Genomic DNA, 23,867 nt, shown 5'->3' on the forward strand with positions numbered 1-23,867 from the left:
TCCCTGGATTTGGCTCACAAGAAGACATTTCAATAAACATCTAATGTATGGGCTCACCTCTTAGAGGTTTGACTCTCTATACTAAACCACTTATCAAAGTGTTATTTCAGCTGTGCACAGTAATGTCCCTGAAGAGATAAATGCAACCTTCTCCATTCCTTTTCTCATTCAGGTTATTTTAACACTTCTTGTACTGGCCTCATAAACTTCTGTCCAACTGGTTTTCTCTTAGCCAATAGCTGAATATATTCACAGAATCATAAAATGTCAGTGAGGGAGAGAGAGAGAGACAAAGATATCACTGCATCCAGATCATCAAACTTCTGTTTTCAGTTATGAATGATGATTATCTAGTGTTAAAAATATAAATTAAGACTTTCCCATGACTTAACTAGAGGACAGAAGGATAACTGGATAGAAGGCACCTGGGTGGCTCAGATGGTTAAGCATCTGCCTTCGGCTCAGGTCATGATCCCGGGGTCCTGGAATCGAGTCCCACATTGGGCTCCCTGCTCCTTGGGGAGCCTGTTTCTCCCTCTGCCTCTGCCTCTGCCTCTCTCTCTGTCTCTCATGAGTAAATAAATAAAATATTTTTAAAAATTTTAAAAAAAGGATAACTGGATAGAGAATCACATTGTCACTGTATGATTCATTATTACTTCATGAATTGTCCATGTGCTTTTTTTTTTAAATTTTTTATTGTTATGTTAATCCCCATACATTACATCATTAGTTTTAGATATAGTGTTCCATGATTCATTGTTTGTGCATAACACCCAGTGCTCCATGCAGAACGTGCCCTCCTCAATACCCATCACCAGGCTAACCCATCCTCCCACCCCCCTCCCCTCTAGAACCCTCAGTTTGTTTTTCAGAGTCCATCGTCTCTCATGGTTCTTCTCCCCCTCCGATTTCCCCCCCTTCATTCTTCCCCTCCTGCTACATTCTTCTTCTTCTTTTTTTCTTTCTTAACATATATTGCATTATTTGTTTCAGAGGTACAGATCTGAGATTCAACAGTCTTGCACAATTCACAGCGCTTACCAGAACACATACCCTCCCCAGTGTCCATCACCCAGTCACCCCATCCCTCCCACGTCCATGTGCTTTTAAACTTATGTAGCATACAAGCACGATATATATTCTACACATTTCTAGGAAACTGAGACTCAAACGTGATTGATGATGAGAGATTCAGTGGGACAGGTGAGGGTAGGTACTCACAATAGGCTTGCACACATGGCACACTTGTTTCCGTGCATTTTGCCATCGGGGCCATGGACAGGGTCATTCTCCCTGGTACATATAAGCATTCCATTCTTCACTTGGTTCCGAAATTCACTGCAGAGCTCCTGGAAAATATTTTCTCAGAATGACTGTCTACCCTTCCTGCACCTTTGCCTCTTCTGAGGAATAAGTGATGCGGAGTAGAAGAAAAACAAAAAGGGATGACAGGAAGCAGTAAATCGATAAGTATTTACAAAGCTTCCATCATGGACTCAGAATTGTCGTTGCACTAGAGTGGATCTGGAAATATTTATCATCATCATTCTACCGAGGCTGCTTCCACTCTAGATGCAGAAGAAGACTGACAAAATTAGCAGAGAACAATATACATGTTTGTGTTATGTTACATATCACACTCTATAAGAGCTATGAAAGATCGAAGGGGAGAGAGTTCAATGGACCTAGAAGAGGAGGCTTCCTGGAGGAACTGAGAATATTGCTGAGTCTTCATGAGAAGGAAGGACATCCTGCCATCTGCAACTACTTGGATGAAACTAGAGGACACTGCTAAGTGAAATAAAGGAGACAGAAAAAAAATTATGGTACGATCTCACGCATATGTGGAATCTGAAAAAGCTGACCTCATAGAAACAGAAAGTAGAGTGGTGTTTGTCAGGGGCTGGGGGGTGGGGGAAATAGGGAGACGCTGGTCAAATGGTATACATTTCCAGTTATAAGATGAATTAAGTTCTGGAGATCTGCTTTAGAGCATGGTTATTATAGCTAACAATATAACAGTATACTATACAGTATACTTGAAAGTTGCTAAGAGAGTAGATCCTAAATGTTCTCACCACAGAAAGAAATGTATTTATGTCATAGTGTGATGTGATGGAAGTGTTAGGTAACGCTATGGAGTATCATTTTACAATATATGTGTGTACCAAATCAAGACAATATACACAATGTTAAACTTACACAATGTTGTATGTCAATTATATCTCAATAAAGCTGGAAAATTTAAAATAAGAAGAATGTGCAAAAAAATTGGTGAATCTCGATTTGTCTTTAGAAGGCTGAGAAAGAAAAGAAAAACATGCTCAAACTAAGAAATAAAGATATATTTGAAATAAAGATATGGAGGAGAGGACAAGTATGAGTCCTTGGAGAAACTGACACCTTCCTGGGAGCTCCTTGATAAAGTAGAGGGATAGGGGATGCAGATTTCAAATAGGAGAGGTACAATATAAGCAGAGGGAAGGAGAAATGTGTTAAGACTGATTGGAAAATCTAAGATGATTTAGCAGCTAATCAGATATTATGGATAAAACAAGTGTTCAATTCTAAATTACCAGTAAAAAGATGGTTTCAACCAACAGAAAGAAAGTTCATGAGAAAGTGAGTCAGTTTAAAGGTAGACTTTTAAACTGTGTCAACTTTCCCCAAATAAATATTAGGCTTATGCTTTGCATTTATTAGGTAATAAGATCCATAAAGGCAAATCTTGTTTATGGCCGTCATATTAGAGTAATCCGACATCACATACAGACAGATTTTGTTGGTGTTACTTGTGACAACAGAAATATAAGAAAAGCCAAATATGGAGAATATGCCTTACAGAGTAAATTAATAACCCTCTCCTTCTTATAAAATGAAACTCAAAATTTGAATTATCATGCAATAAAATTGGTACTCTAGAAACTTCTACTTGAGACCCCTTTTTACAAGTGAAAGGCTTTTTGTTGTTGTTCATTTCAGGCATGGCAATTGAAAAGGAAAACATTAGTGCTAATGAGATATCTAGAATACTTAAAGGAGAAAAAATTGTCAAGGCATAACATTAGCAGTCCTGAGAAAAATTACCTTTGTAGCTTCTCTTTTAGCCTTTGCTCTTGCTCTTTCTTCTTGCTGACTATAAGGATCAGGGGAAGAAAAAGAGGGGAAAAGAAGAAATGGGTCTTAATACAGTAGAGTAGATTCTTAACATTTGCAGGTGGATCATTCGTTGCTTTGACAATTCTCAAGCACCCCCAAAGATCCACTCACAGCAATTTGTAATTTTATTGGATAATAAACTGAAATTATTTACTTCACCTCAAGAGAATAGTGTGCAAGAAAAAGTCCCTTAATGAGTAAACCCATTTAGCTCCTCAGCAAGAACATTGTAGTAATACTTTCCTATTGGCTGATTATTTTGCATCTGCCACAGCTCTCGAGAAAGTGCTAATATTTGGCTTCTGGGAGGCAGTATAGCATGGTGGTTAAGAGGACAGAGTCCGGAGCCATAAGGAACACAAGAAATGTCTAAACCTCTCTGTGCCTTCCTCATCTTTAAATACGGAAGGGGAAGGGAGGGACGGGAGGAGTAGTAACCACATTCTTCTCATAGGATTGTTGTGAGCATTAAATGAGTTGATACATGTAAAGCAACTAGAGGAAGGATCTGGTACATAATGAAATGATTGATAAAAGTGATATAAGTGATCGCTATCTTCATCACTGTGATTATCATTAAGAGTGAACCCTCCAAAAAAAAGGTATATGATGGAAATGAAGTGAGGGTGATAGCTCTTAACCATTTTTGATAACTAACAGTGTTGCAAATCAAGTGTAGCACAACTGGATCTATAATCTAAACAATTTAATCTTGTTAAATATGTAAAAAGTTTTCATTTTAAAATGTAAAAATGTGTAAATAATATGTAAAAATGTTATGTTTCAATCAACGTAAGAATTGCTCATTCATTGATCAAATTAAAACTTTTTTAAAAGGTGAAAAGATACCTGGGTGGCTCAGTCGTTAAGCGTTTGCCTTCGGCTCAGGTCATGATCCCAGGGTCCTGAGATCAAGCCCCGCATCAGGCTCCCTGCTCAGCGGGACCTGCTTCTCCCTCTCCCACTCCCCCTGCTTGTGTTCCCTCTCTCACTGCGTCTCTCTCTGTCAAGTAAATAAATAAAATCTTAAAAAAAAAAAGGTGAAAAGACAGGCCGCCTGGGTGGCTCAGTAGGTTAAGCATCTGCTTTCAGCTGAGGTCATGATCTCTGGGCTCCTGGGATTGAGCCTCAGCAGGGAGTCTGCTTCTCTCTCTCCCTCTGCCCCTTCCCCCTGTTCATGCTCTCTCTCTCTCAAATGGATAAATAAAATATTTTTTTTAAAAAAGGTGAAAAGACAGTTTGCATATGGTATGACAGTGTGCAAAAAAAGGCTATGGAGGGAAAAATGATTCTCAAAAAAAGACAAGAGCCTTTGCTAACATACCCACAAAATATGACATAGTAAATCTTTATTTCTTTTTGATAAGGAATTTTTACAGTGATGGGAGAAAATTACTAAAATAGCTCCAAAATTGTGAGGTTCCTCATACTTCTTTACATGGAAACTAATCTAAGCTTTACCATGACTCTACGTTGACTAAAAATTTTAAGAAGCATTTTCTTTCCATACTGGGAACTTTATCAGAGGAAGTAGCACAGCTGACCACTAGGTGGCAGAATTACTTCCTTGTCACTGAAAGATGAATGTCAAGGTAAAGAAAACCAGACAGAAACAAGCCTAACTTCAGGCAAATATAATTAATCGCCAGAAGTTATAATGGCATTGCTAAATGATTATATTATGTCTACAGCATACAGTGGAAAACATCATTTTCTTCATTTTTTTCCCCTGCACTGATACTTCTACCATTCCCAACTTCTCTGGGCCTTTATGCTGTCATCTGTAACTTGTGATAATACAAGAAAGACCCACTTCATATGTTTATTGTGAAGATTAAGTGGGATTAAGTAGCAAAGCTTTTAGCAAGTATATGACAATTACATGCATTCAATAAATGTTGCTTATGATGATTTGGTTTTCAGTGCTTCCATGCCCAAACACTAAAGGACAAATCTTCAGGGTTGAAATGCTCTCCACCAGGAAGACTGAATGACTGAAACCTTTCAGAGATTCTGAGTATATAGAAAATCAACTGGAGTATCCCTTGGGAATAAGATCAAAAGCCTTAAGGAATAGGGCGCCTGGGTGGCTCAGTCATTAGGCGTCTGCCTTTGGCTCAGGTTGTGATCCCGGGGTCTTTGGATCAAGCCCCACATCGGGCTCCCTGCTCCACGGGAAGCCTGCTTCTCCCTCTCCCACTCCCCCTGCTTGTGTTCCCTCTCTCGCTGTGTCTCTCTCTGTCAGATGAATAAGTGAAATCTTAAAAAAACAAAAACAAAAACAAAAAACCTTAAGGATTATCATAGACTTTTTTTGAGAGGATACATCGTGTCATTTATTCTACAGTTGTATTTTACTCCCCTGAAAATGAGCATCCAACTTTTACCATTTCTAAAGCAGGCTTTACCTATGTCAACTATTACAAAGTACATCTTCATGCTGCACCCAAATCTATGTCCCTAAAGCTCTCATCCATTTAATTCTACTCCATTAGGTCACACAGAGTAAGTAAGAAGAAAGGTAGTAAACTAAAACAAAACAAAACAAAACCTTTCCCCTAAAATTTTCCATGCACCATAATGATATTTTATATGTAATCTCAGCCATTTCTTATTTTAGCTGATAATCCTTCAGAAAACTAAGAGCAATTCGTATGGTTATCATAGAGTAATCTCTTCTCTGAATAAAAGATCTTGAGTTACCTCTAAAATATTCTAAAAGAAAAGACAGTTAAAAGAACTTCAAAATAAAAAAAAATATTATGGCTCTCTTTAGATCACAATAATCATCATCTGAAAGCTCTCCACTTGCTTTTTGGTTTTGTGTTTTCTTGTGTGTGGGTTTTTTTTTTTTTTTTTAAATTTTAGTTCATTTAAGTGTGACACCCAAAAATGACCATTGTCCTGAAGAGGAAAATGCATTATTTGCCATTGTTTGAAAACTTCCCTCAGTTCCTTCTCCCTCTCCTTCTAAAGTCCTGAGCTCTACTCACAAGAAGGCCTCACACATGGAGCAGGTGTTGCCATGCATTTTCCCATCTGGGCCCTTGATGGGGTCGTTCTCTCGAGTGCAGAGAAGCTGGCCATTCTTCCTTAATTTGCGGTAGTCACTGCATAATTCCTGTGAAATTGAGGAAGGAAGTTTGAGGTTTTGAACACAGGTTGGGTCAGACTGGAAAAATAGCTGAAGTTTAGACTTTTTTCTTAAGTGGGGATCAGTAATTGGCTTATTTTAGAATAGTTCTTAACTGGGAAGACATGACTATTTTTAAATGATAAAAGTTACACAACCTAAAGCTAGAAATAGTCACATATGCACATGGGTATGTGCTCACATATAAACAAACAAACTGTACAAATATTTCCTACAGTTTCAGGGGATTTATGAGTTTTCTGAATGCCATCTATGGAGCCCAGGTCCACATGCCTCTGACTTTTGGAGAAGTTCCCCTCACCTCAAAAGGAGCTGTGTTCTCAAATTCTCTCTTATTTCTTGATTCACTTTCCTTCTTTTTCTTTTCTTCTTCCTCTGTTTGGCTAAAAAAGAATGATTAAAAAGGAGATCAGTAAGGATCATAGAATGTCCAGGTTGAAAGTGACCTCAAATATAATTTAATTATGACAGTTAATACTTATTAAATTCTGGGGTGCCTGGTTGGCTCAGTCAGTTAAACGTCTGCCTTCAGCTCAGGTCATGATCCTAGGGTCCTGGGATCGAGCCCTACATTGGGCTCCCTGCTCCCTCTCCCTCTGCTCCTCACCACCTTCCTCCCCTGCTTGTGCTCACTCTCTCTCTTTAAAAAAAAAAAAAAAAAAAAAAAAAAAAAAACCTTAACTAAACTCTTACTATGTGCCTGACCTGGGGCTTATTCCATGAAGTCTTCCCAACTGCATGTTACAAAACTACTATTATAACCCCATTTACAAATGAGAAAACTGACAGAATGGATCACTTTCCCAAGGACACAGAACTAACAAATGTACACTACAGATTTAAATCCTAATCCAGAGGAAGTTTTTTGATCTTCCACTACTCATGACTTCTAATACTCAGTATGTCTGATTACTGTCTAGTTTTGCTTTAATCCGCTAGTAAATTCTCTACCTTGTATCATCCTTGAAACCCCACATAGGTCATTCTACCCTTGAAGTCCTCAGACTGTTAGGAAGTTGCTCCTGGCATTGAGCCAGACCCCTTCCAGAGCTTTCACTCATTGTTTCCACTTTCATCCACAGAGACAACCTGGAACTAGTATTGATAAAACAAAAGCTACTTGGATATTTCAAGACCATGACTCCCCCTTTGCTAAATGTACCAAGCCTTACATGGTTTTTATCCTAAGCGTGCTTTTGCTTTCCTGCTGAAGTGGTCCTCTCATAATGGAACACAGAAATGAAGCAGAAAGTTAATCTGAACTCACTGCTTACATTTTCTAGAATCCCTTCCATAACAACAACAATTGTCTAGTACAAGAGAGAGACGGTGAACATATAGTCACACATATCAATTTACCCCTACTAACTGTGTTTTGTGCTACGAAGCAAAGTGCTGATCACCATGAAGGAGAAAGTGTGGGGTTAGGGCCGTAGAGTAGGCTTTGCCACAGCTGTTCAAGCTGTGTTCACGAGACACATGGGAGGGGTTCACTCCACCAGATACTCATCATTCCTATTCCAAGTCATTCCCCCAGGTCCTGTGTATGAATTAATGTACCGTTTTGCATATTTATATGTTTGCTTTGTGATGTGTTGTGTGATTTCAGGTGACTTCACAGCCCTCTCTGCAAGGGTAAGATCCTTGTTTTACATCCTGTACACTTCCACAGGAACTCAACCAGTGATTGATTCTTTGGAGTTCGTTAGGAGTAATGTCACCATGATGGCAACGTAGGTGGTTCCTAACTTCCCTTCCCCTCACCAGAACAACCAACCTCTAGTCAAGAACATGACATGACTGAGAGAATCCTAGGACACGGGGACGAGGCTGAAGTACCCAGGGCACCTCAGAGACCAAGACAGACTGCATGAGAAGGGTAAGAGAAGCAGCTACTTGTGGACAGCACGGCCCCTCTCTCAGGACAGAGCAGGAATTATTCTTTGATAATTATGACATTGTGCAAAAATGCCATTGACAAGAATTAAACACAATTTAAGAAATAAAATATAACAAAGTTAAAATTAAAAAAATACAAAATGAAGCAGAAAGGACAAAACGCTCCCTCATTTCCCCAGGTGCAGCGCTACTCACAAGAACACCTCACACATGGAGCAGGTGTTGCCATACATTTTCCCATCGGGGCCCTGGATGGGGTCGTTCTCTCGCGTGCAGGGGAGTTTTCCATTCCTCACAAGCTTGCGGTATTCACTGCACAGCTCCTGCCAGGATAGAGAAAGCAAGCTAGGGATACATTTTGTTCCTATTCCAAGCAGAAGATTGGAACATCAACATTGGCAGAAACTAATGTTATGCTTCTTTGACACCAGGACTTTAGTTGTGTTTCTCTCAAATGTAAAATTTAATTCAACAAACAGAACTCACCATTTGCTAAGAGATGGGAACAAATAAGACATAATGGGATGTCACAATATAAGAAAAGAGGTGGACAAGTAAACTCCACTATAATCTAAACACACTGAAATAAGGGCAGGGGAGCCTGGGTGGCTCAGTCGATTAAGGGTGTGCCTTCAGCTCAGGTCATGATCCCAGGGTTCTGGGATGGAGCCCCAGGTCAGGCTCCTGGCTCAGTGGGGAGCCTGCTTCTCCCTCTCCCTCTGCCCCTCCGCCTGCTCATGCTCTCTCTCCCGTGCTCTCCCTCTCTCTCGCAAATAAACAAAATCTTAAAAAAATTTTTGGAGGAATAAAATAAGTGCAAACATACAGGTACAAGAAAATCTGAGAACATAGAGGTTGGGACCATGAGATCTGACTGTGAAAACCAGGGAAGATGTCACATAACAAGAATAATTTGAGTGAGACTGAAGAGTAAACAGCATTTTCATGGATAAGAAGGGGATTGGGGAATATGCATACAAGACCATTAAGTTGGGAAATAAAGTAGGAAACCACACGGGCATATAGCAGAACATAAATTTCTGAATGAAGGTAAGCCAAATAAGAAGGGAGATAAGGAGATTGAATTATATCCTATAGTTTATGATGAGCCATTTGTGGCTTTTAAGCAGAACGGTATTGCGATCTGATTAATATTGTGAAGCTTTACTCTAGCTCTGTTAGGGAGCATAGTTGGATAATGGAAAGAATAGAACCTAGCGGGAAAAGTAGAAGACTTTCATCTTCTAAATAATAAGCAGTAACAACTTATAGAAGGCTATGGAAACAAATATGGTAACATTTCAGAGCTAAAAAGCAGGCTTTCTGTGTGCAGAATGAAGGTATTTTTATCCCAATTCAAATGTGAAATTTCAAAAATTCATATGTAGAAAATATATGGGAATATGTGGGAAGTGGTTTGCAAAAGCTAACACAGTCTGTAAGTGATGAAACCAGTGCTAGAACCCAGTTTTTTCAGACTTCAAATAATTTTTACTCCACAGGGTTAGTCTTGGAAGCAGCAAGCACTGATCAAGTTCCCATGGGATTCATCTCAGTGTCATCTCCAGATTAAAGGGTTAGGATTTCCTGGTGATTTTTTTACTGGAAAATATTCCACCCTTTAGACTCTGAAATATGTTCAAGTTAGAATGCCAAGTAGGACTCAATGGGTGGATTCCACTCACTCCACATAAGGGTGTTTTTTCAGATTCTCTTTTATTTTTTGCTTCTGCTTCAGCCTTTTTCTTTTCCTCAGCTTCTGCTTGGCTAAATGAGAGAAAAAAATGAGAAGAATCCATTGGACCAAGTACAGGCAATTATTTGTCCACATTCTTGCATTGCTAATCTGTCCTCCCTCCTTAGAAAGAGCAATTTTGTCCTTTTATCACTACATACCGATGAGAAGCAACAAAACAGCCTCCAGTATGGTAAGATACCATAACTTCTTTATACTTTTTGCTTAACATTGAAAGAAAGACAGTGATTGTGGATCTGGAAAGCTTGCTTTCTATAAAATACCTTTCTTGCCTGTGATCAGAAAAGAAATACCATCAATGTCCATCAAGGAGATATCAAAACTAGTACCCTTGTAACGTTATACCTAGAGACTGAAAGTGGCTTTTACAAAGCACACTGACTGGTCCCCTTGTCTGAAGCAGAGAGGGCTTTGGCTATACTTTTAGGACAGGACTACAATTAACCAAGGTCCCTTCTCTCAAGTCTATAGTCTATCACATCATGGACACCCTAGCTTTATTAATTCACCTTAAATGTATTGCTTACTCATGGCTGTGTTATCTAAAGACAAAATAGAGTGCAGGTGAAAAAGGCCAATAATTTCCATACATTGATAAACCAAATGAGCCTATATTTGCTTTGCACAATAGAATTGCATGGTATGTATGGTTAACTGACGCTATTTCAACCACACAAGGCTATCAATCAAAACAAAAGACCATAGATTCAAAATGTAAATCAACTACTTAATCTGAGTTCAATCAAATAAACTGGGAGTAGTTCCAAATTTTGAAAGCAAACTGTCAATTCTAACTTATTGAGAAATGTCACATTATATAAAGTAATATTTAATTTTGTAAGCGTTCATGATTATTTGATGGGCAACATTAACTCTAATAATCAATATCTGCATTAAGTGCTTACTTTGGGCCCTAACCTCTTTGGAAGATGAGATGCCTGTAAACTTGTACCACAGGTTCACATATGAAGCTTCAGCAGTATGGACAATGTGATATTTGCACAAGCTCAAGGCTGTCAGGATGTTCCAGTGGTAAGAGAATGAGTGTCAAGGAAGCAGACATATTGGAGTAAATAGCTCTAGGTCCTTCTCCCAGCTCTCTTGCTAACATTCTCAATGTAAGTATTCAACTTATTCAACTCCCTTCCCTATTTTGAGCCCCAGTTTCCCCACTTATGGAAGTAAATAGTTCTATTAGACTCTCTGTAAGGTCCTTTCTCTTTGGCATTCTTTAGACACTCTGACATTCTATACTCACTAGAAGGCTTGACACATGGAACACAAGTTTCCATGCATTTTCCCATCTGGACCACGAACAGGGTCATTTTCTCTGGTACAGAAAAGTATTCCATTCTTTGCACGATCCTGATATTCACTGCAGAGTTTCTAAATAATGAAAATGAGACAGTTTAGATATAGTTATCTATTCTGTTTATTCATTTTATTTTTAAAAAGATTTTATTTATTTATTTGAGAGAGACAGAGAGAGTACGAGAGTGAGTTGGGAGGGGAAGAGCAGAGGGAGAGAGAGAGAGAATCTCAAGCAGACTCCATGCTGAGCGTGGGGCCCAATGCAGGGCTCGATCTCACGACCCTGAGATCAGGACCTGAGCCAAAATCAAGAGTCGGATGCTTAACCAACTGAGCCACCCACGACGCCCTCTGTTTATACATTTTAGATGCTGTTAATTAAAGATATCAAAGAAGAGGAACTAAGGATAAAAAATAAAACTTATAGGATTTAGGATCATCCCCAAATTTTGTGATATTTCTCTCCATGTAATAGTTACCCATTTAAGTATTCAGCAAATGTATTAAGGGGATATGACTATAAATGTGATTTAGCTCTTTTATCACTCAAGTGGACAGGATAAGGAATTGCAATATAAAAAGCTGAGAGATATGACACAGGTCTGAGTTAAATTTGTACAAGCACAAAGGGAAGAATGATTTATGGAAGTACAGAGAAGAGTTTATAGCTGAGGTCTCTATCTTTAGGATGTGTCCAGGTAAACAATATGGCAAAAAGGTCCTCCAGGAGGAATTACAACATATATGCAAAGACAGAGGGACATAAAAGACCATGTTATCTTGAGATCATCTATTATTGTCAGGAAGAATTAGCTGGATAAAGAGAGGAAGGTTTGGGAAGGGGTCAAAAAGGAGACCTTGAAGATAAGTCAAAACTAGATCACTGAACCTAGAAGGGAATTTGGACTTTATTCTTAGGAAATTGGAAAATGATAAATATTTATAGAAGAGAAGAACATAAGCAAATCTGTTTTAGAAAGACCACCCAGCCAGCCAGATACGTGGGGATTTGAGTGACTGGAGACTGAAGTTTGAGAAACTATAGGAGAAAATAAGGAAAGGAAGGGAGGGAGGAAGAAAGGAAGGGTGGAGGGAAGGAAGGAGAGAGAACAAGGAAGACAAAGAGGAAGGAAGAAAACCGGAAATGAAAGATAAAAGGATTGTTTTGATTTCAGAAATAAAATTAAAGGATTGAAGAGAAGACATCAGTTGAAAGTGAGGCTTAGACACTACGATGGAATTACATGAAGTCAGCTGCTTTATGAAACTGTGAACTACACACTACAGAAGGTGGGCGAACACTCACTGTTAAAAATAAGTTACATAGGAGTGAAATGGTCCAAATAGCCTCTAGGATACCCTCAAACGTTGGCTTTTCCTAAGGCCACTGAGTCATGGAAATATTTCCCACTCAAACAGTGTGGAAGATGAATTGAATCTTGAGGACTGAGGAAGCTGTTGGCGAGAAGCACAGAGGCCAGGCAGGATGCTAACGCATCAACACAAAGGAAATCTATGAGAAGTATGAGCTAAGTTGGTAGTAGGAGAAAAAAAAAACCCACAAATGACTAGTTAAGAGATGTGTAGAAAGTAGAATGTGGTACGATTTTAAAGGGAGAGTATTAAAATGATACATAGAAGACCTCCAAAACAGCTACCATATTAAACTTTGAATTCAGATGATGCTTTGATATATTACCTTTGTTTAGGAACAATTCTATTAATATGACTTGATTAATTTTCTCCAAATAGCGCTAAAAATTGTAATGTTGTAATTATTCTTCTAAATCTTATGAAATAGTAACTATAAACTGCTTTCCAGAAAATCCATCAGTAATGAAGGAAAAACGAACCAATATCGAAAAAGCATTGTAGAGTAAAATGCACACACATCCCACAAAAGTCATAACTAAATTGATCAAACTAATCATCACCTCAATTTCTCTCTTAACTTTGACTTTTTCTTCAGTCTTCCTTAGGTTTTCATGTGCTTTATTTTTTTCTTCTGAAAAACGCTGTTTGCTGGAGAAAAAAAAACCCAAAAATGAATACATGTATACAGATGCTTCAAATCCTCATGTTATAAAATAGTCATTTAGGGGGCTCCTGGGTGGCTCAGTCGGTAAGCGTCTGCCTTCAGCTCAGGTCATGATCCTAGGGTCCTGGGATCGAGCCCCACATGGGGCTCCCTTCTCTGCCTAGCAGGGAGTCGGCTTCTCCCTTTCCCTCTGCCCCTCCCCCTCTGCTTGTGCTTTCTCTCTCACTCTCTCTTTCAAATAAATATATAAAATCTTTAAAAAAATAAGTCATTTAGGTGCAGGTGGAAAAACAGCTATGTGTTTATGAGTTCTAGAACAAATATTTTCCAATCATCTTAAGGCTCCTTATTAGATGGAAATCTTCACTCTTTCTCCAAAGAATCCCTTTTATTTTGCCTTCATGTATAACATTTCCTTCCACTGCAATGACTGTTTTTGTCATCTTGCCTTCTTTTAAATCTTCTCAGCTTAAATTCTGCCTTCTTTAAGAAGACAGTCCAGACCTCAAAGTGGAAATGAACTGTATATCTGTCATTGTATTTTCATAGCTGAATATTCTCTTACGGGATAATTCTTACTCTGTCTTGCAATGTGTTTGTGTGTGTGTGTGTCCATGGCTTATTTCTGCTATTTAACTTTAAGCTTCTTGAGAGCAGGGATCTTCATTCATACATTCATTCAACATTTGGCTAGTAACTATTTTTTGTCAAGCGCTGGCCTGGTGCTATATATATAAGATAGACACATACACTGTGTTCTTGGAACTTAGAACCCAGTCAACAAATAGTCATAGCAATAATTACCAGCTGTGATGATTGCTATGAAATAAAATTATTAAGAGTTATAAAGATTGATTTCAATTAAGAATTTCAGGAGGTCTTATCCAAAGAAGGGTAATCTTGAAATGTGATCCACAGAAGAAGAGACACTAGCTGGCCAAGATTGAGACAAACTGGCAGCAGGACAGCATAAAGGGGAGAGCTTCAAGAGTTCAAGGATCTGAAAGAGTGACAAGACCTGGTCTGAGACATCTTCATAAATGCTGTAATTTACATGTTGTGGGATTTGTGCTTCCCCCCCAGGTCAGATGCCCGAGATGAAAAGATAAAGTTAATCCAAGTCACGTATAAACATGAAGTTTTTGTGGGAGACAACATCTGTTTTGTCACAATGGGATAATTACTGAAGGAAACAGTCTTAGTCTTGGTACTTGCTTTTACCCTCATTCTGTATTATGACTACCTTGTAAAAAGGCTCACAAAGGTGGTGGGAGGAAATATTAAGAAGTGTTTTGTAATCCAGTCCTCTAACTGGAAAATAGAATCCATTTGTACTCAGAAACAGACATACATCATTAGGATCTACTTACTAGGTGATATCATGGTTTGTAGAGGACAGAAAACTGCTCAAAAATTTTCAACAACAAAGCAGCACCTCAACATTATTCTTACCATTCCCATCAATCTCCACTTTACCTGTCCCATACCTCCAAAGAACCCACATCTGTACTCACAAAATTTCAGCACACAGGGCACATTTGTTGCCATGCATCCTGCCATCAGGGCCACGAACTGGGTCACTCTCCCGTGTACAATAAAGTCTTCCATTCCTCACTTGGGTTTCATATTCTTTACAAAAATCCTGCAAAAAGGTAAGTAATTACATTTAGCACTTCTCTACTCTTTAACATAGAAAATATATATCATGGATTTATAGCCAAAGAATATCAGGTCTAGAAGGTGTTGGTAAACATATAACATATTAATGAGGATTAATGAGAAATAGTAATTATGTTATGGAATTACTACATACCTGTATCTACTATGTGGTATATTTATTAAAAGATAAAAGAGCCGTGGGGCACCTGGGTGGCTTAGTCAGTTAAGTGGCCAACTCCTGGTTTGGCTCTGGTCATGATCTCAGGGTCTTGAGATCGAGTCCCCCTTGGAGGGGGTCTGCACTCAGCGGGGAGTCTGCTTCTCTCTCTCTCTCTACCCCTCCCCCCACTTGCACACGCACTCTCTCTCTAAAATAAATAAATAAATCTTTAAAAAAAGGTAAAAGAGCCTTATAAAAAATAAGGCTGAGCAAATATCTCATAAAACTAGATAGCTCTTATTAACTTTCAAGTCTATGAAAAAAGGATTGCAAAAAATAAAAGATCTTTCAACAAATTCCAAGATAGACATAACAAAATGCAGCTGCCAGGACAAAAGAAAAAAATTGCCAACAAGCAGAATAGAGAATCTGTAAGATGAGATGCTTAAACACTATTTAATATGGATCAAATCAAGAACAATCTGGTTTGGTTTGCAAGGAAAATGAATAAGTTGGCATCCATTGTCCTCTCTGTGACTCTGTGGCCGTTACTGTTGTTCACTTTTATGTGCTCTGCCTCGTTTATGGATGTCCATTTCTAATACAGTAGGTGGAAAGCGCAGAGAGTGAGTCTAATTTTCCTTCACTCCCCACTGGAGATAGGTAAAACACCAAGACTAAAATTTAAATTTAAATTTCAAAGGCTGTGACTTCCCCAAATAACCCAAGAAAGGTTTGTATCCAGATTTCCCAATGCTTTGGTTTAGTACTTTCGGGTTTTTCTCTGTGTTTGGAAAATTCTACTATCTGAAGTGAAGGCTAAACTTCATATTTATAGCTATATTTATATCTCTATCTACCCCAAATTACTGTAAATTTAGGAAACTCTATGTCAATAAACATGTTTGGTAATGGCATATATTACTACATAACTTACAAAACACAACCTACAAAAAAATGCTTCTCTGAGCCTTTTTCAACAATGTGACCTTCATTTTCCATTTCAGCCAAGAAAACATGAGCATAAAGAGTATGGTTTGAAGTGGGAAGACCTGAGCAGCTAGACTATGCTTCTAACTCCCTGGGAAATCACAGCAAACGCCCATTACCTTAGACACCTCTATCTTACCAACTACACAATGAAGTTTTTGGAATAATGCTCTTTAGGGCCTTTTCTAGATGTAATATTCTCAATTTTTAAAATGTAACTCATATTTCATTAGGACACTTTAAAAAAGAATCCTAATTGACTCCTAATAAGAAGGCATTTGTTTTTGGAGGAGCAGTGGGTGTGCTCCAAACTTCCTGGTTGTAACAATCTAGGAATAAAGACACGGAAGACAATCCCCTGATAATCATAGCATGGTAGGAAAATTACTGTTCAATGGTTCCCATAAAAGAAACAATGATAATTTCAGTTTATAAGTTGTGATTCATCTGAGGAGATTCTGAAGAAATGCTTTTGTGAGCAACCCACTGACGGGTTAATTATGGGGCAGATATTGAGCCATCACCATAAAGCAGTCGCATTCAACACAATCACGTCCAGTGACCCCACCAAAACAATGACCCCAGCCACAGAGGAGAAGAGGGAAAAATAAACAAGACCTGATGATAGATAATGGAAAAGAACTGTCCATGTTTATGGAGTAATAAAATGCTCAATATTACAAGATGACCCAAAGGTTTTGACTGAAATTTAACAACCAGAAGAATTGCTTTTCAAATCTCAGTTAGTATTGAACAAATTACTGAGGACATGTTCCTTCATTGAAACTCTGTTGAACACCCTATTTAGGGTGGGAAATTTGCTTGATTGAATAGCATCATGAAGTAGAAGTTTAGTCCTTGACTACCAAAAACTAGACTTGTGTCTATCCTTAGGAAAACATATGCCCATCATCCACAAAAATAGTATACTTGTTGTGCTGTCTCTCCCAATTGGATGGGGCCCCCCCAATGTAGGGCGTCCGGATGGAGTGGGGGCTGGTGGCACGGGTGGTGAAAGAATTCACCCAAGGCAGAACAAAAGAGATAAAAGTTTGTTGGATACACTGCAAAAAAGGCCGGAAAGGATAGCAAAGTAAAGACTGTCTGCCACGAGGCAGTGGGCGAAGGCTGTATTTAAAGGCGGAAGGAGAGGAGGTATGGGAATGTATGGAATTTTCCTTTTTTGGTACCTATGTCTGGGTGTAAGTAGCCCATGTGTTAGTTAGGGCTGATGGATATTTTGAGGTGGTCGCTTGATGGGCCTGTTTGTATTCAGCCAGTGAATACTGTATTCAGTATTCACTGTGGGCCCTTTTGCCTTGATCAAGTTTCCATTGTTCAAGCCTGTTTCCTTAAAAGAGGCCTCAACACTTGTATTAGCACTGCAGGGTATAGGGTGTGGAATCACATTCCAACAAGAAGGTAAAAATGAGGTCCTTTATCCAACCTCCTTAATTCGGGACAAAGAAATTGAGGCCCAGAGAGAAGAGATGACTTGGTTAGTTTCACACAGCCAGAGCATAACAAAACTATGGGTAAAACTAAGTTGTTCTGACTTCTCAACAAAAAGCTAGTCATTTAGCAAAGTAACTGCTATCACTTAGAGTGAGAGTAGGGTTTAATAACCTTGGTGATTTAGGGAATCCAAGCTGTATGACCTACCATGTTTATTCAATTACTAAAAGGAACAATTTTTCATACTAAACAAATCGTATAATAATTTGAAAAAACTTAATTTTAAGGGTACTTTAAAAACCACAACGTCAATATTTGTTTGATATCTTTCTTTAAACAGAAGCTAGACCTTTATAAATGCAGGCCTCATTGTAATAACCATAACAAATAACTCCAGTTTGTATCAATGAGATGATACATAAAATGCACCAGTGGATACACTGTTTAAAAGACTCTAGAATTATTTTAAAGTTATTCCTGTCTAATTTATATTGTTGTATTAAAAAAAATTTATTCAAAGCAAAATTAATCTAAGCCGGAGAGAAGTCTGGTGGAAATGAAGCAGAATTTAATTTGCATATTTTCTGACTGATATTCTTTCTTTCCCTTTTTCTTAAAAATAGCATATTTTGAACTTTTGGTGGGAAATGCAATTTTAATCTAATGATTAATATACTTGAAATAGTCAACTTGGGGAAGTTTGAAATTAAGGGAAACAATTTATTGTAAAAATTAAGGACAATGACATTGACTTACCTCAAAGATTCAAGCTTAACTTTGTTAATACTTTGGCCACAAGATCAAATTATGTTGGTGAGGAATTTACCTTTTCGGCACTTCGTCGAATTCTGGTTTCACCTTCTCTTTTGGCATTTTCTTGAGCTTCTTTTAAGCTGTTAAGAAAGTGAACAGTTGGTCAGTTTACGGCTCAATCATATTTTCAGTGTCCAGTTCTGTGCTAGGCACTTTCATATCCTTGGCCATAGCTTGTTAAACCGATCCACTTAACATGAGACAAGCTTTTCCCCGTCTCGAATTTGAGCCAGAAAACTGCCAAAGATAAGGAAGGGTGTGAAACTGACTCACTGACAGTCAATTAGAAGCTTTGTTCTGTAAAAGTAGATGGGTGTGACTCCTTGACTGACAAACAGAAGATTGTTGGGGCAAAGTCCCTTTAACTGGCAGAACCAAGAGCTTTTTAACACAATGCTGTGACAAGGGTGAAACCGAACTGAGCATTTGAAGTACTGCCGTCCACACCCTTATGTAAACCTTTTCTATACCTTGTAAAGTGTTTGCCTTCATGTAAAATCACTGCAGTTAAAAAAAGTGACATTGAACTGAGCTTCTAAGTCCTCTCCTATCTATTACCTAATTACAGTCCCAACCCGAGACAGGCATTATTAGTTCTACAGAGGAAGAAACCAAGAGTTAGAGAAGTCAAATCTCTTTTTTAGCTAGTGTGTGAAAACAAACAGAAAGTCACAGAATTGGGGCGTGTTGGAAAACTAAACCCACATGTCTCCTGATAAGAAAGTAGAAATTAGGCTTATTTCCTGTCTGGAAACCAGATATAATCACTGTTTTGTAAACCTGATAGGACGTGCCCTTGAATTCTCTGGCAGCACACTGTAATTTTCAAAGGCAGGTGTGAAATTTATTAATCTGTTAGATCTTTATCTGTGATGATTTGAAAGATCCGTGGATGTAAATGGAGCACTTGAAAGCCTGCTGACATATAGAGAGTCTGTATCTTGTTTAACAGCCAGAATATTAAAGACTCTTTGGATCTTCTTCACATCTCAGCCTCAATACTCACAGATGTCAGGCACTCAGAGAAAGTTAACCCTATCCTTCTCTTCCCTAGTTCCACCATTTATAGTAATAAATGAAGGCAGCCACATGACATTGTTATTATTACTTTAAATTAGATTGTCGCATTTAGTAAGAGTCTCTGTACATATACAAATGAAGCAATGCGCATCAAACGAATGACCTAGTTTATTCCAGGAAAGTGTTTTCTAAATTGTAAAATATTGTGCCTTATAAAATACTGTGCATTGTCCTATCATTATAATTAAGCAAATTAAGAGTCTTGAATTTAATAACTAACATAATTACCTTAACCATGCCTTTTAAGAAACTCTAGCAGATGATATGAATTAAAAAGAAAAGAAGCCATTCAGAGAGCAAGGACTATTTCACTTTAAGAAGACAAAGAATTGTATGCTTCATGAAAAGGACTGTATCTCTCTGTAGAGTGGTTCTCAGGACAGCAACCAAGTGCATCCTCATCAAATCCACCTACTTGGCCTGCATGGGGATGATGATACTTACAAGAGCTCAGCACACATGGCACACTTATTGCCATGTGTTTTGCCATCAGGGCCAAGGACTGGATCATTTTCCCTTGTGCATTCAAGTCTTCCATCCTTCACATAAGGCCGAAAAGCACTACATACATCCTGAAGAACAGGAAAAAGAACTTAACATTCACCATCCTGATTGTAATGCATTCCACACGGTTTTCAGAATTTTATAGTACTCAGTGCTTCTCTGCCCAATGCACACTAGCCACCTAGAGCAGTGCCAGATGCCTAGAAGTAGCTCAGTAAGTGTTGCATAATTCATGAGGTTAAGTATGGTGCTCATTTACTTATTCATTTATTAGTAAACACAGATACCCTAGTATGTGTTAGAACTAAGGCGGAACACAGTCCTTGCACTCAACTTGCTCATGATCTACTGGATGACACAAAGAGACATTTAAAATATGATGTACTAACTGCCCTGGTAGGTGCTCTAGGAGCATAGAAAGGGCACCAAACCTTGACTTAGGAAAAAACATTCAGCTAGAAAAAGTCAAGTGTGACTTGTCTGAGATACTCATTTCTTTCTCCTATAATCACAAGTGCACAGAACGTTAGCAAAGGGAAAAGCTATTTAATCCAAATCTCATTTTTAGATATGGAAACACTGGTACAGTGTGGGTAAGTAATTTACCTAAGGTCTCCTGACAGCAAGTGACAGTGCTAGGGTTTCAATTCAGATTACGTGACTGAAGCATAATGCCCTTTCTACTCTAAGTATAGTTTCCTTTTGATGGATGGATGGATTGATTGATTGATTGATTGATTTTTTTTCATAGAAAGCAGAAATAGAGCTGAAAAGTCTAACTACCAAAGTCACCTGCTCCAGTTACAGGAACCATCAACTGCTTTTCATCTAAACAAGCAGGGCCCCATCTTAGGTAAAGCAAGGATTGCTTCCTTCCTAATACCCCACCAAAGAAGGAAGAGGAGAGCATCTTCTTTCTCTCTGAAGTCAGCCTCCCAAGATTTCCCACCATTTTGACACTTGTCCTCACCTGCTCTGGATTATTGGTCTCACATTCCCCTTCACTTTTTATGCCAACTTGGGACCTGGTTTTACTGGAATTGAAAGTTAGTAGACACAGAAGTTTAGTATCACAGAACTTCTTACCATTCAAAAGTAACTTATTGTCACTGTATTATGATTCTCCTTTGCCCTTGAAAACAGATGTCACATCGCATTCTTTTCCTCATTTACTCTTTCTAATGAGAGCCTGTGTTTATAACTTGGAGTTGAAGAAATAGAATTATGTTGGAGGGCTAATAAGAGTCAGATCTATAAATATTATTTCTAGAATTTTCTTTCCTACGTCTAAAGAGGATCCATATCAGAAGAGAAGGAAAAAGTACACCTTATAACTAAAAACAGCAAAGAACTATGCTGTTGTTGATGATGGTGTTTTAAATATATGAATTCAAGTTTAAATGATCTAACATCCTGCTCTATTATTCTTTGTTTGGGTTATGCTGACTAATATTTTAGTTGTCACGGAAAGTACCTTAAGTCCCAGGAATTAAGTTTATTCAGTCTAATAGAGCTTTAACGCTATCTGAAAACAAAACCATAAATGTAAAATACATTTCCTACTTTTTGAAAAGGTAAGGGAGCTTAAAACCACAGCCTCTGTATAACAATAAAAAAACAACAAAAACAATATAAAGAGGAAAAGGAAGTTATTAAAAGTTATAAGAAAAGTTATATCAAAAGATATCATCTGAGGGAAACAAAAAAAAAATTGAATCCCAATGTTATTGCAGAGTCCCCTAGTAGACAAAGCTAAGGAAGAAACCCAATGAGCAGTATGGCTCTCACTGTATAATGAAGGAAGTATACCAGAAATTAGGGGTGAGACACTTAGACCTGAAGAGATTTAAAGAATCTATCACAGGATCCCCCACATAAAACATAGTAGTAATTAAATGCACAGTGTGCTCATAATAGTATTACAAAATACATATCTAATAAAACCTGTCTGTTCTCCCTATGTCTGTGTTTTCCATTTATGTTGACCACTGGTGAGAGGTGAAGGCATCATTTCAGAGTGCATCTCTGAAAATGCAATAATGCAAGGGATCAGAGTGATTTAATTCAGTTGTATTTTGGTAAAGATACTTATTACAAGGAGGGATAACGCTTACAGAACCCTGAAGACTGAGTATTTATCATATCCTTTATTAGTTTCAAGCACTGGTTGTTATTATGTGTGCAAAAAGTGGAGAGCAGACAATTCAAGACTGAGGCCACAGGCCAGAACCTGTGAAGCAGGTGCCATCTTGTTGACTGACAACCGACAACCAAACTTAGCACTGAGGGTGGAGAAAGAATCAAACGGGGACAAAATGTTGGGCAGTGAAATGCTGTAGCTATGTGACAAAGGTCAAATCAATGGAAAGAAGTTCAATATTGAAAGTCCCAATTATCTACTCTAATATTATAAATTACTGAGCACTAAATAAAAAAATCATTTGATGATTAAATAATTCTCTGTAAAAAAAGATATACTCCTAGATAGATAGATAGAAAGGGACAGATGTCTGTCTGTATATGTATGTGTATATAAGTGTATGTACATACATGTGTGCTTATATGTGCATACAGGTAGATACTTAGATTTAGATCTATCAGATGTCTGTCTACTTCACAGAGACACTGATAACTCTCTGATAAACTGCATACAAAAGTGCTTTGTAAAATATAAAGTGTTGCACTTCATATTTTTTTCCTTAAGAATAGTAAAAGGAGTGGTCCTAATAATTTCTAGATGGCTAACTTTCACAAAATGAATTGATATTTTAAAGACTGTAGGAAAAAATTGTGTCATGTACTTGTATGGAGAGCATGCTTTAGGGAGAAAGCCTGCTGCAGATACTCACGCGTTCTCGGCACACAGCGCACATTTGTTGCTGTAGGTTTTCCCGTCTGTGCCACAAAGGGCTGCGTTATCGAAGGTACACATAAAATCCCCACTTCTCTCGTCTTTCCTGAAATCATCACAATTCAACTGCAAGAGACGTTATCAAGGAACATCAAAATATAAGAGATAAAATATTCCTTAGATACATAAATACGTGAACATTTTAAACCCACAACAATATAACCTACTGGAAAACAAAACAGACTGAGGAGACTACAGTGCACAAATAACATCATGAATAACAAAACATGGCCCAAGAACAGAGACGTAATTAGATTTTAGGAGAAAGAATTGGTATTTGATTTCAGCCACTTGCTATCTGGGTGAGGTAGGCCAAGTCTCCCCTCTGAAACTTAGCATACTGTTTGTCAAATCCTGCCGGCCTTCTTAGCAGAGTGATAATGAGGTCTAGTGGATAAGCATAGAAAAGCTCCCTGTAAACTCTAAGCTGCAATGAAGTTTTTATTATTATAGATTAGGGTAGTGATCAGGAGCCAGATTGCTGGGCTTATAATTCTAACTCTGCCACATACTGGCTGTGTGATGTGGGAGTTACTTAACCCCTCTGTGCTTTAGTGTCCTTATTTGCAAAATGTGTACAATATTACTAATCTCTCAGCATTTTTTTTTAAAGATTTTTTAATTTATTCATTTGAGACACAGAGATAGAGCATGAGCAGGGGGAGAGGCAGAGGGAGAGGGAGAAGCAGGCTCCCCGCTGAGCCAGGAGCCTGATGCGGGGCTCGATCCCAGGACCCCGGGATCATGACCTGAGCCGAAGGCAGACGCTCAACCATCTGAGCCACCCAGGTGCCCCACCTCTCAGCATTTTAAAGAAGTTTCAGTGTATGAATACATGCACAGCATTTACAACGGTGCATAGCATATCATAACCCTTCACTGTTGTTATTGTTGTTGTTATTTTAAACATTTTCCTCACTGACAAGCAAGCCAATCATGAAACGTGTTTTGGGGATGATGGAAGAAATCTCCAAA

General features: G+C 38.3%; 1 protein-coding gene across 2 annotated transcripts in view; it reads right to left on the bottom strand.

Moving 5' to 3' along the window:
- The window catches only part of SPINK5 (serine peptidase inhibitor Kazal type 5), a 74,490-nt gene that overhangs the window by 28,425 nt on the left and 22,198 nt on the right, over positions 1–23,867 (bottom strand). For both annotated transcript variants that reach the window (XM_032403517.1, XM_032403516.1), the window contains exons 5-17: positions 22,831–22,958; positions 20,952–21,015; positions 19,922–20,049; positions 18,411–18,477; positions 14,835–14,962; positions 13,217–13,304; positions 11,230–11,357; positions 9,901–9,982; positions 8,411–8,538; positions 6,618–6,699; positions 6,156–6,283; positions 3,091–3,139; positions 1,225–1,352 (exon numbers count right to left, since the gene is read on the bottom strand). In XM_032403517.1, coding sequence (XP_032259408.1) covers positions 1,225–1,352; positions 3,091–3,139; positions 6,156–6,283; positions 6,618–6,699; positions 8,411–8,538; positions 9,901–9,982; positions 11,230–11,357; positions 13,217–13,304; positions 14,835–14,962; positions 18,411–18,477; positions 19,922–20,049; positions 20,952–21,015; positions 22,831–22,958 — 1,328 coding nt within the window. The remainder of the gene's footprint in view (positions 1–1,224; positions 1,353–3,090; positions 3,140–6,155; positions 6,284–6,617; positions 6,700–8,410; positions 8,539–9,900; positions 9,983–11,229; positions 11,358–13,216; positions 13,305–14,834; positions 14,963–18,410; positions 18,478–19,921; positions 20,050–20,951; positions 21,016–22,830; positions 22,959–23,867) is intronic.

Source organism: Phoca vitulina, unplaced genomic scaffold (genome assembly GCF_004348235.1).
Source record: "Phoca vitulina isolate PV1807 unplaced genomic scaffold, GSC_HSeal_1.0 scaffold6, whole genome shotgun sequence".
Taxonomy (NCBI): Eukaryota; Metazoa; Chordata; class Mammalia; order Carnivora; family Phocidae; genus Phoca; species Phoca vitulina.